The sequence below is a fragment of the Arachis ipaensis genome, chromosome B07, assembly GCF_000816755.2.
Source record: "Arachis ipaensis cultivar K30076 chromosome B07, Araip1.1, whole genome shotgun sequence".
NCBI classification, from domain to species: Eukaryota; Viridiplantae; Streptophyta; class Magnoliopsida; order Fabales; family Fabaceae; genus Arachis; species Arachis ipaensis.
The window spans coordinates 114797781-114810293 of NC_029791.2; the positions used below are offsets into that span (position 1 = coordinate 114797781).

Consider the following 12513-nt stretch of genomic DNA (forward strand, 5'->3'; position numbering starts at 1 on the left):
TCAGTAAATTTTTTTTTAATTTTTGAGAATGAATAATAATAAATTGATTTTGTATTTAATGATTAATTTATATTATTTATGTATATTTATTTCCAGTGTTATTAGTATTAATATTTTTCAAATACAATGTTTATAATTTTAAAGTGTAGACTCATTCTCATATGTTATTATTATGTATTTAGAAGTAAAATGTGACATCATTAAAAAAACAAAATAGCCAAAATTTATTGTATAGAAAATTGATACCAACATTTATAGATTATAATTTATAGATTATAAATAGATGGTTACTGATTCTAAAATCTTATGAAGCACCACAAGAATTTTCTTTTTGTATAAGTTTTCTTTTTAGTTGTTGTAACACCCTACCACACTAAGCTTTACGCTTAAGTCGTAAAACAAAGGTGGTGTGGTATTACGACCTCTAAAATAAAATGAGTACATATAATAACAGAAGAATTATAATATGCTAGGAGCCTTGAAGAATAGGAAAAATAAAAGTCGCGAAATAAAAGCGCAACGCTCAAGGAACGAGTTAACTTGCGTGCTAAGAAAACCATAACTACTAAACATAAGATAACAAAAGTAGGAATAGAGTGCCAAAAATACAAAATAACAAGCTCCTAACTCAGCCTGCGAAGTCAAGACTGGCCGGAGAATATTTACACATATATACATACATATCCAAAACCCAAAAGTACATATACACAATCCTGCCTCTCCATAAACCTCTAAGAAGATCAAAAAGAACAAGTTATACGGAGAAAAAGCTAAGTACATATATATACATCATAGCATAATAAAATAACCATGTAACCACAACACTTCAAGAGTCCAGACGCCTAACAAGATGCCTCTCGACCTGCATCTGAAAAACAACATAGTATGGAATGAGAACCGGAGGTTCTCAGTATGGTAGAGGTGCCACACACATAATATATAAGGTCCTGGGAATGCCAGAGGCAATCCTAGAACGCCGACACTCAGATTATAGAACTTAAAGTATTAAACGAAGTCATAAAAGGTGGTTTTTTAAGAATATTTAATCCTAACTTAACTTAACCTTAAAATCTAAGTCCCATACTGCCATTCCTCCATACCTCCAACTCCATCATACATTTTCATAGACAAGTAAACAGATAAAGGCAAGCACAAGAAGGTTACAGTTACTGCAGGTAACAAATACACATTTAATATGGCAAGTACACATAGGTACACCCAATTAAAGCACAAGCAAGTAATTCAAGTATTATGCATATGATGCATGCCTGTCCTATGGCTGATGAGGCTCATCTATCAGTTATCCAGCCAACCCGACAAGTATGAATTGTCCTTAGACTGTCCCCCGACGTGCATCCCCAAGAGTCTATGCATAGCTTTTTCTCAAATAATCAATATTGCTCAATGGGGGTAACATTCCCGGGAATTTATATAGTGCCGGTCACACTTACGTCGTAGGGTCAACAGAGTATCGAGTTTTCAACCTGGTACATGTGGTGGCAAGCCACGGCACTTGATCCAGGGAATCTTGTATCTCAGATTATTCAAATTCATAAGCCATGTAAATAATTCAATTATAATTCATCAACATCCACATCATTCTCAATCGCATCTCATTCATCATTATACGTCAATCATATTCAATCCTTATCCTTCATTACCACACCTCCCATTCCGTCCATCAATAGTTCCAATTCAAAACATAATTCATTCTTTTCTAAATGAATCAAACTTAAAACATGCTCATTTTTTAACAATTCTAAATCAAACCATATAACCTTTGAATCTAAATCTTTTTAAATAATCATATAAACAAAATCTCTAATTTTTATAAAATTTCGGCAGCATCTCCTCTAAAACTCGGACTTTACCACCCTTTTCGGGTCCAAACCTGCTTTCTTTTCAATTCAACATACCCTTCCTCATCATCATAACAGTCACCACAATAAATCTACCTCAGATCAATAATTATACTCATACAATATTCAAATCCAACAACCAAAGGTCAACTTAGGATTATAGTTCACTAATCCTAGGCTTCTAACACAAAATACCTCAAATCAATAATTCACCAAATCATTAGTTAATCAATAAGCACCAAACCAACCATGTTCATCAACAATAACATTCAACCATAATTCTCTCCAAATTAACATAACAATATTCACCATCCAAAATTAATAACTAATTATCCAATAAACTTCAACCAAATATATTCATCGACAAATTACTAAACATTAAACATACACCTGCATTCCAACTTATCCTATGGTCATCTAGCCTAAGTTTTTACAGAACATTATATATTAAATGCAAGAAACATAAACCATACCTTAGCCGATTTCCAAATATTATTCCAAGACAATTTTCCTAAAAGAACATAGCCCTCAAAACCTCAACTAATTCTCTTTCTTCAAGTTCCAGTATTCACAATTTCGGGCTCCAATTATTTATTTTCAACCTAATACACATTCATAACACATATATATCCAATTTAATACTCAAAGTTCAAATCCAATGAAATTAAAATAGAATTATCGTATCCTCACCTTACCCAAGCTTCACATAAGCAAGAGTGAACGTTTTTCTCAAGCTAATTGGATCCTAAAACATCAAAAATCAAAGAAATTCAACACCCCTTCTCAAAACTAAAAAATTGGGGAAATGAAGGCTGAGTGTGAAATAACGAGTTACCTATAAAATTGTTCCAGTAGAAACGTAGAGCTCAATGTAGTGAACGCGTGGCCGCAAACGGTGCAGCGATCGGAGTTCGGACGGAGGAGTTACGTCAGTTGGAATTTCACCGTAGGGTTACGGGATTCCTTTCTCTCCTTTCCCCTGCAACTTCAACGTTGCTGAAATGGGGAAGAGGAGGACGTGGGTCCTTTTAATAAACTGGTCCGGTTGGGCCCACGGCCCAGTTTGGCCCCGGTTCAACCGGTTCAGCCTGTTCGGTCCAATCTTGGACCGTTTTCTTCGAAAGTGTCAAAATTCTCGTTTCGATGAGCTCTACCCTAATTTAATATAATATTCACATTTCTAATCCTTCTTATTAAAAACTACTATATTGACTAATTATCTACTGATTTAACCGGAGTTTACATCCTACCCACCTAACAAAGAATTTTGCCCTCAAAATTCAAATTCAGTTACTTGAAAAGAGATGTGGGTAGTCCTTTCACATATCTGATTTGAGTTCCCAAGTGTGTTCCTCGATACCAGCTCGAGTCCAAGTTACTTTTACTAATGATACTTCCCTTCCACATAATCGTTTAACACTGGTGTTATCAATTCTTACCGGAATTACTGGAACTGTTAGATCTTCTCTTACTTGAATTGGTTCCGGTTCTAGAACATGACTTGCATCAGGAGTATACTTCCGAAGCTGTGACACATGAAACACATCATGCAAATTCGAAAGATATGGTGGTAAGGCAATTCTATAAGCTACCGACCCAATTCTCTTCAAGATCTCAAACGGTCCAATATAACGGGGATTCAGTTTCTTAGTCTTAATAGCTCTTCCCACTCCAGTGGTTGGTGTAACTTTCAAAGAAAATATGCTCCCCTTCCTCAAATTCCAAAGGCTTTCGCCTCTTATCAGCATAACTCTTCTGGCGGCTCTGGGCTATAAGCATTCGACTACGAATCTTCTTTATCTGTTCAGTAGTTTTAGCTATCATCTCAGGCCCTAACAAACTTCTTTCTCCAGTTTCATACCAACATAGTGGAGATTGACATTTCCTGCCATATAGAGCCTCATATGGAGTCATTCCGATGCTTGCATGGTAGCTATTATTATAAGCAAACTCTACTAATGGCATATACCGATCACAGCTCGCTGGCTGGTCCAAAACACAAGCTCTTAGCATATCTTCCAAGGTCTGAATAGTTCTCTCTAACTGACCATCTGTCTGAGGGTGATACACAGTACTCAAGCCTAACTGAGTCCCAAATGCACGCTGAAAAGCTCCCCAAAATCTTGATGTGAAACGAGGATCTCTGTCAGATATGATAGTAGAAGGCACACCATACAACCTGACAATCTCTTTGATATACATTCGAGCCAATTCCTCCATTGTGCAACTTATTCAGATAGGAAGAAAGTGAGCTGATTTTGTCAGTCGATCCATAACCACCCAAATAGCGTCACAACCAGATCGGGTTCTAGGCAAACCTATCACAAAATCCATTGTGATACTCTCCCATTTCCATTGTGGAATCTCCAAAGGCTGAAGGGTCCGTGATGGTCTTTGATGCTCAATCTTAACCTTCTGACACGTTAAACATTTAGATACATGCAACGCCACATCATTCTTTATACCTGGCCACCAGAACATCAGTTTCAGATCCTGATATATTTTGGTGCTCCCTGGATGAATTGAAAACCCGCTCTTATGAACTTCCTTCAAGGTACTCGGTCGCAAGTCTCCAATATTTGGCCCAATAATCCTGTTCTTGAACCTCCACAAACCATCCTGTTCTTCTGACACTCTCAATAATCTGGTTCTTGAACCTCCACAAACCATCCTGTTCTTCTGACACTCTCCACTGTTTCTCCTGTTCAACTGCTAGTAATACTTTATGTAACGCTTCACTATCTTGATGAGCCTTCAGAAGTTCTGATTTTAAATCACTTGAAATCTACAACTGACTCAAACACAAAATTCTAGATTCTTCTCTAACTCTCAAATTCAAACCTTGAAATGCCTTCAGTAACTCTTCCTCCTGTAGCATCATCCAAGCTGCATATAAAGACTTCCGACTCAAGGTGTCCGCCACAACGTTCGCTTTTCCTGGATGATAATTCAATTCAAAATCATAATCTTTCAGAAGCTCCATCCACCTCCTCTGACGCATATTCAACTCTTTCTGCTCAAAAAGATACTTCAAGCTCTTATGGTCTGAGAAAACATGAAACTTAATGCCATAGAGGTAGTGCCTCCAGATCTTTAAAGCAAACACAACAGCAGCAAGTTCTAAATCATGCGTCGGGTAGTTCATCTCATGCGGTCTTAATTGCCGTGAGGCGTATGCTACAACATTCTGGTGCTGCATCAGAACGCATCCTAGACCCTTCAGTGATGCATCACAGTATACTTCAAACCATTCACTTGGTTCAGGAAATACTAACATGGGTGCAATAGTCAATCTGTGCTTCAAAGTTTGAAAACTTTCCTCACACTCCGGAGTCCAGATAAAAGGTGTATCCTTCCTAGTCAGATTAGTTAAAGGTAAGGCGAGCTGTGAAAATCCCTTAATGAATCTGCGATAATATCCCGCCAAACCTAGAAAACTCCTGATCTCTGTCACTGAAGTTGGTCGCTCCCAATTCATCACTGCTTCCACCTTAACAGGATCCACGGCTATTCCCTGCTTACTCACCACGTGTCCGAGAAACTTTACTTCACTCTTCCAAAACTCACATTTAGATAACTTAGCATACAACTTCCTGTCTCTTAGAATTTACAGCACAGTTCGCAAGTGATCAGCATGTTCCTCCTCAGTCTTAGAGTAAACAAGAATATCATCAATGAAGACAATGATAAACTTATCTAGATACGGCCAGAAAATTCTGTTCATATAATCCATAAATACTGCTGGAGCATTAGTTAAACCAAAAGACATCACCGTATACTTGTGATGACCATAACGCATCCTGAAAGCAGTTTTCGGAATATCCTCGTCTCTAACCTTTATATGATGATAACCGGATCACAGATCAATCTTAGAAAACACACCGGCACCCTGTAACAGATCCATTAGATCGTCGATTCTAGGTAACGGATATTTTTTCTTCACAGTGATCTTATTCAATTGCCGATATTCAACACACAAGCGCATACGTCCATCCTTCTTCTTTACCAGTAATACTGATGCTCCCTACGGAGAAACACTTGGTCGGATAAAATGCTTACCCAACAGATCCTCCAGCTGAGCTTTTAGTTCAGCCATTTCTAAAGGTGACATCCTGTAAGAAGTAATCGAAATCAGACCGACTCCAGGCACCAACTCAATTGCAAGTTCAACTTCCCGGTTAGGTGAAAATTCATTAATATCATCCGGAAACACATCTGGAAATTCATATACAATTATAATCTGCTCTAAACTCTAATCATCACCTGATACTCCCGCAGTTAATAACATAATACCCTGACATTCAGTTCCAGAACAGTTTACTATCATAGAGTTCAAATAGTAACTATTCACCACAACTGGTGCTTCTAACCCTTCTGGCATAAACTGTACTAACTTTTCAGAATATTCAAGCAAAACATGATTCTTAGATAACCAACCTCCCGGTTATCCCAGCATCATCTACCTGCAGGATACGTCGTATTCCCTACCACCAATGCTGAGCCTCGCTTTGCAGCTGATAAGTTCCAAACTCAACCCATTGCTCCTCAAGAACCTGCAACGCCCTTTCCATAGCCTGGATCCAATTATCTGCATCAGTGGAATTTGAAGTTCCCTTAAAAGTCGGAGGGCAAACTTTCAAAAACGTAGTAAGTGTCATAGGACCGTCTTCATCATTATTATTCCCATGATTATCCTAATTTATCTGGTTACCCAGCATCTCAGTTGTTGCCTGCATAGCTGCAGCCATATTTCCCAAGGCAGCCATAAAGTCTACTGGATCATTCCCTACCGGGCTAGGAGTAATGGTGCCTTTCCTACTTCTACCTCGCCCGCGACCGCGTCCGCGAGTCGACATCTGGTCCTTATACACACCAAACAAGCGATATTAAGTTGATCAGTCTCAATATCGCAAGTCTAATGCTTTAAGTTCCAAATGCATGCTCACAAACATTTATGCCATATATATCAATCAGATATTCTAATAGCACATACACACATATACAGAGAATACACAGAAGTACAATCAGTCTGTCTTTCAGGCTCTATAGGAACGAACTGCTCTGATACCATAATGTAACACCCTACCACACTAAGCTTTATGCTTAAGTCGTAAAACGAAGGTGGTGTGGTATTACGACCTCTAAAATAAAATGAGTACACATAATAGCAGAAGAATTATAATATGCTAGGAGCCTTGAAGAATAGGGGAAATAAAAGTCGCGAAATAAAAGCGCAACGCTCAAGGAACGAGTTAACTTGCGTGCTAAGAAAACCATAACTACTAAACATAAGATAACAAAAGTAGGAATAGAGTGCCAAAGATACAAAATAACAAGCTCCTAACTCAGCCTGCGAAGTCAAGACTGGCCGAAGAATATTTACACATATATACATACATATCCAAAATCCAAAAGTACATATACACAATCCTGCCTCTCCATAAACCTCTAAGAGGATAAAAAAGAACAAGTTATACGGAGAGAAAGCTAAGTACATATATATACATCATAGCATAACAAAATAACCATGTAACCACTCCGCTTCAAGAGTCCAGACGCCTAACGAGATGCCTCTCGACCTGCATCTGAAAGACAACAACATAGTATGGAATGAGAACCGGAGGTTCTCAGTATGGTAGAGGTGCCACACACATAATATATAAGGTCCTGGGAATGCCAGAGGCAATTCTAGAACGCCGACACTCAGATTATAGAGCTTAAAGTATTAAACAGAAGTCATAAAAGGTGGTTTTCTAAGAATATTTAATCCTAACTTAACTTAACCTTAAAATCTAAGTCCCATACTGCGATTCCTCCATACCTCCAACTCCATCATACATTTTCATAGACAAGTAAACAGATAAAGGCAAGCACAAGAAGGTTACAGTTACTGCAGGTAACAAATACACATTTAACATGGCAAGTATACATAGGCACACCCAATTAAAGCACAAGCAAGTAATTCAAGTATTATGCATATGATGCATGCCTGTCCTATGGCTGATGAGGCTCATCTGTCGGTTATCCAGCCAACCCGACAAGTCTGAATTGTCCTTAGACTGTCCCCCGACGTACATCCCCAAGAGTCTATGCATAGCTTTTTCTCAAATAATCAATATTGCTCAATGGGGGTAACATTCTCGGGAATTTATATAGTGTCCGGTCACACTTACATCGTAGGGTCAACAGAGTATCGAGTTTTCAACCTGGTACACGTGGTGGCAAGCCACGGCACTTGATCCAGGGAATCTCGTATCTCAGATTATTCAAATTCATAAGCTATGTAAATAATTCAATTATAATTCATCAACATCCACATCATTCTCAATCGCATCTTATTCATTATTATACGTCAATCATATTCAATCCTTATCCTTCATTACCACACCTCCCATTCCGTCCATCAATAGTTCCAATTCAAAACATAATTCATTCTTTTCTAAATGAATCAAACTTAAAACATGCTCATTTTCTTAACAATTCTAAATCAAACCATATAACCCTTGAATCTAAATCTTTTTAAATAATCATATAAACAAAATCTCTAATTTTTATAAAATTTCGGCAGCATCTCCTCTAAAACTCGGACTTTCTTTTCAATTCAACATACCCTTCCTCATCATCATAACAGTCACCACAATAAATCTACCTCAGATTAATAATTATACTCATACAATATTCAAATCCAACAACCAAAGGTCAACTTAGGATCATAGTTCACTAATCCTAGGCTTCTAACACAAAATACCTCAAATCAATAATTCACCAAATCATTAGTTAATCAATAAGCACCAAACCAACCATGTTCATCAACAATAACATTCAACCATAATTCTCTCCAAATTAACATAACAATATTCACCATCCAAAATTAATAACTAATTATCCAATAAACTTCAACCAAATATATTCATCGACAAATTACTAAACATTAAACATACACCTGCATTCCAACTTATCCTATGGTCATCTAGCCTAAGTTTTCACAGAACATTATATATTAAATGCAAGAAACCTAAACCATACCTTAACCGATTTCCAAATATTATTCCAAGACAATTTTCCTAAAAGAACATAGCCCTCAAAACCTCAACTAATCCGCTTCCTTCAAGTTCCAGTATTCACAATTTCGGGCTCCAATTATTTATTTTCAACCTAATACACATTCATAACACATATATATCCAATTTAATACTCAAAGCTCAAATCCAATGAAATTAAAATAGAATTATCGTATCCTCACCTTACCCAAGCTTCACATAAGCAAGAGTGAACGTTTTTCTCAAACTAATTGGATCCTAAAACATCAAAAATCAAAGAAATTCAACACCCCTTCTCAAAACTCGAAAATTGGGGGAAATGAAAGCTGGGTGTGAAATAACAAGTTACCTATAAAATTGTTCCAGTAAAAACGTAGAGCTCAACGCAGTGAACGCGTGGCCGCAAACGGTGCGGCAATCGGAACTTGGACGGAGAAGTTACGTCAGTTGGAATTTCACCGTAGGGTTACGGGATTCCTTTCTCTCCTTTCCCCTGCAACTTCAACGTTGCTGAAATGGGGAAGAGGAGGACGTGGGTCCTTTTAATAAACTGGTTCGGTTGGGCCCACGGCTCGGTTTGGGCCCGGTTCAACCGGTTTAGCCTATTCGGTCCAATCTTGGACCGTTTTTTTCGAAATTAGTGTCAAAATTTTCGTTTCGATGAGCTCTACCATAATTTAATATAATATTCACATTTCTAATCCTTCTTATTAAAAACTGATATATTGACTAATTATCTACTGATTTAACCAGAATTTACAGTTGTCGTTCAACATTTCCTTGTCTAATTTTCTTCTTCTACATTTCTATATAAGAAACAAAAAATATTCTACTATTTCTTAATGTAATAAACTATTAACAAAAAATATGTTGAATTATGGAATAACTATTATTTTCATGTATACATGGCCATATATTGCAATTTAGAATTATAACTATTAAAATTATATCAAGATTATTCATTCTTCATATGGCTATATACGACTTTTATAGATGTGAAAAATTATGAGATTGGTTATGACAGTTAAGTTTATATATGTTATTCTCTATGATATTATAAAGGTAACTATATAGATAGATGTCATTTTTTATATTGTAATAAGATAAATTTAATATTGATATAATATATTATGTATTTAAAAACTTAGCTGTCATTAATTCATTATAACATTACTTTGATATCTTTTATATAATTTTCATAAAATGAAGTTTGCTCAATCCTTGATATGAGAAATTAATATTGAAAAATTTAATGTGAAAAATTATAAAATTGATACTAGATTTGTTATATAAATGTTATTTTCTATCATATTATAAATTTAGTTATATAGATAGATGTTTTCTCTGTGCTGATATAAACTAAATTTAGTATTGACATATTTATAGAAAACTTAAGAATTCTAGTGTCATTAGCTTACTATAATATTAATTTAATCTTTTCCCTGTTTGTTTCTTGTAGTCCTAGGGATATCACTTCGGGTTCTAATGGCTGGAATCTGTAAGCCTTGTCTTTCCCTTTGCGTCACGTACTTAATTATTTTATTTCGGATCGAAATCTATGGATAGGTCTATGATGATGACATCATGGAATTTAGGAAGAAAACACCATTAGAATTTAGCAGTAAATATGAGAAACAACAACAAAGAAACATAGCATAAATAAGTGTAAAATTTTGCCATTCAAATCTAGAAGTGCTAAAGTGAGTGACTTTTATGATTTCTCTACTCTTCCCATCTCTTTTACAGTTTTATTTGTTCTTGCCAAATTTGCACTTGGAGCTCCATGCATCATTATCTTCTGCATATATAAATGGAGACGAAGGCATTTATCCATATATGATAATATCGAAGATTTTCTGCAAAGTGACAATAACATTATGCCAATTAGATACTCCTACAAAGAAATCAAGAACATAACTGAAAAGTTCAAGACTAAACTAGGAAATGGAGGCTATGGCTCTGTCTTCCAAGGAAAACTTCGAAGCGGTCGTCTAGCAGCTGTTAAGGTATTGAATGAGGCCAAATCCAATGGCCAAGAATTCATCAATGAAGTTGCTACTATTGGAAGAATTCACCATGTTAATGTGGTGCAACTCATTGGTTTCTGTGTGGAGGGATCAAAGCGTTGTTTGGTATATGAGTTAATGCAGAATGGCTCTTTAGAAAAATACATATTTTCACCTCAAGACAGTGCTTCCTTAAGTTGTGAAAAACTCTATACCATTTCCCTTGGAGTGGCACGTGGTATTGAATACTTGCATAATGGGTGTGACATGAAAATTCTGCACTTTGACATCAAGCCTCACAACATTCTTTTGAATGAAAACTTCAATCCAAAAGTCTCTGACTTTGGACTTGCAAGGCTATCTCCCACTGATAAAAGCATTGTGTCTCTGACTGCAGCAAGAGGAACCATAGGGTATATGGCTCCTGAGCTCTTCTACAGAAATGTTGGCGCAATCTCGTACAAAGCCGATGTCTATAGCTTTGGGATGTTGTTAATGGAGATGGCTAGTAGAAGGAAGAATTTGAATGCACTGAATGAAAATTCCAGCCAGATATATTTTCCCTTTTGGGTTTATGATGAATTGCAGGATGGAAGGGAAATAACAATAGAAAATGACACAGATGAAGAGATGAAGTTGGCTAAAAGAATGATGATTGTGGCATTGTGGTGTATACAGACAAAGCCTAATGATCGACCTTCAATGAAGAAAGTTGTGGAGATACTTGAACAAGACGATGACTTAGAAATGCCTCCAAAACCATACTTCTACCCACTTAATGCACCCAGAGAAGAGAATGTTGAACATACCACAACTCATAGCAGTTCATCACTTTCCTCTGACATGTCGTCAGTTAGTGATTCAAAGGAATAGAAATAATCGGTTTGGACTCTACTTTGATATAATGTTGCATGCTCTGTACCTAGTTAGCTTATGTCTTTGGCTATGTTGTGTATGTTAGTATTTCTGATGTATATGATGACAATAAATTCGTTCCTATGTGATTTATATATACTTTTTAATCAAGTTAGATAATATATATGTGAACAATAATATTATAAAAAAATAAGAGTAACAATATCATTTTTCTAATAATTACGATGAATTCTCAATGTATAAAAAATTGGTTAGACACTCTTTAGCCCGCAATTTGATTAAGCTAATTAACAATCAAAACCCACCATCCAAAAATTGATTACTATGCTAAATGAATGAGTGAAAAATGGTCTTCATCTTCTGAGCTTCTTGATGATCATGACTTGAATGGCTATGTTTAGCTGAAAAGCAAAAGCATCACGCCTAAGCAAAGGAAAAAAGAAATATAAGAAAACAAAAAGCTACGCGCATTATTTGTGGAAAATTAATAAATGAACAAATTTAAAGAAAATATCCGTATAGTAGTCTAGCCTCTTCCAAGGTTTATAAGAAGACAAATTATCTTAATGCACGATGCAATAAAAGTGAAGAATATAATTTTAAAAAGAATTTTATATTAAGGTTAATACTTGAAAGATAATTTTATAAGACTCACCATATGAGAGAGTTTTTGTAGAAATGATTCTCCCAATAAGTGTTGTGCTTGTTACAGACTTACAGCAGCCTTCTTTT

The 12513-nt window shown here is 36.1% G+C and overlaps 2 protein-coding genes across 2 annotated transcripts in view; both read left to right on the top strand.

The window, feature by feature from the left end:
- Positions 1–12513, top strand: part of LOC107605929 (rust resistance kinase Lr10) — a 19331-nt gene that overhangs the window by 2629 nt on the left and 4189 nt on the right. The window lies entirely within an intron of this gene.
- LOC107607713 (rust resistance kinase Lr10-like) lies at positions 10272–11880 on the top strand. Its single transcript, XM_021106292.1, has 2 exons — positions 10272–10397; positions 10646–11880. Exons 1-2 carry the CDS (start codon positions 10385–10387, stop codon positions 11776–11778), a joined length of 1146 nt encoding a protein of 381 aa, XP_020961951.1. The 5' UTR covers positions 10272–10384; the 3' UTR covers positions 11779–11880.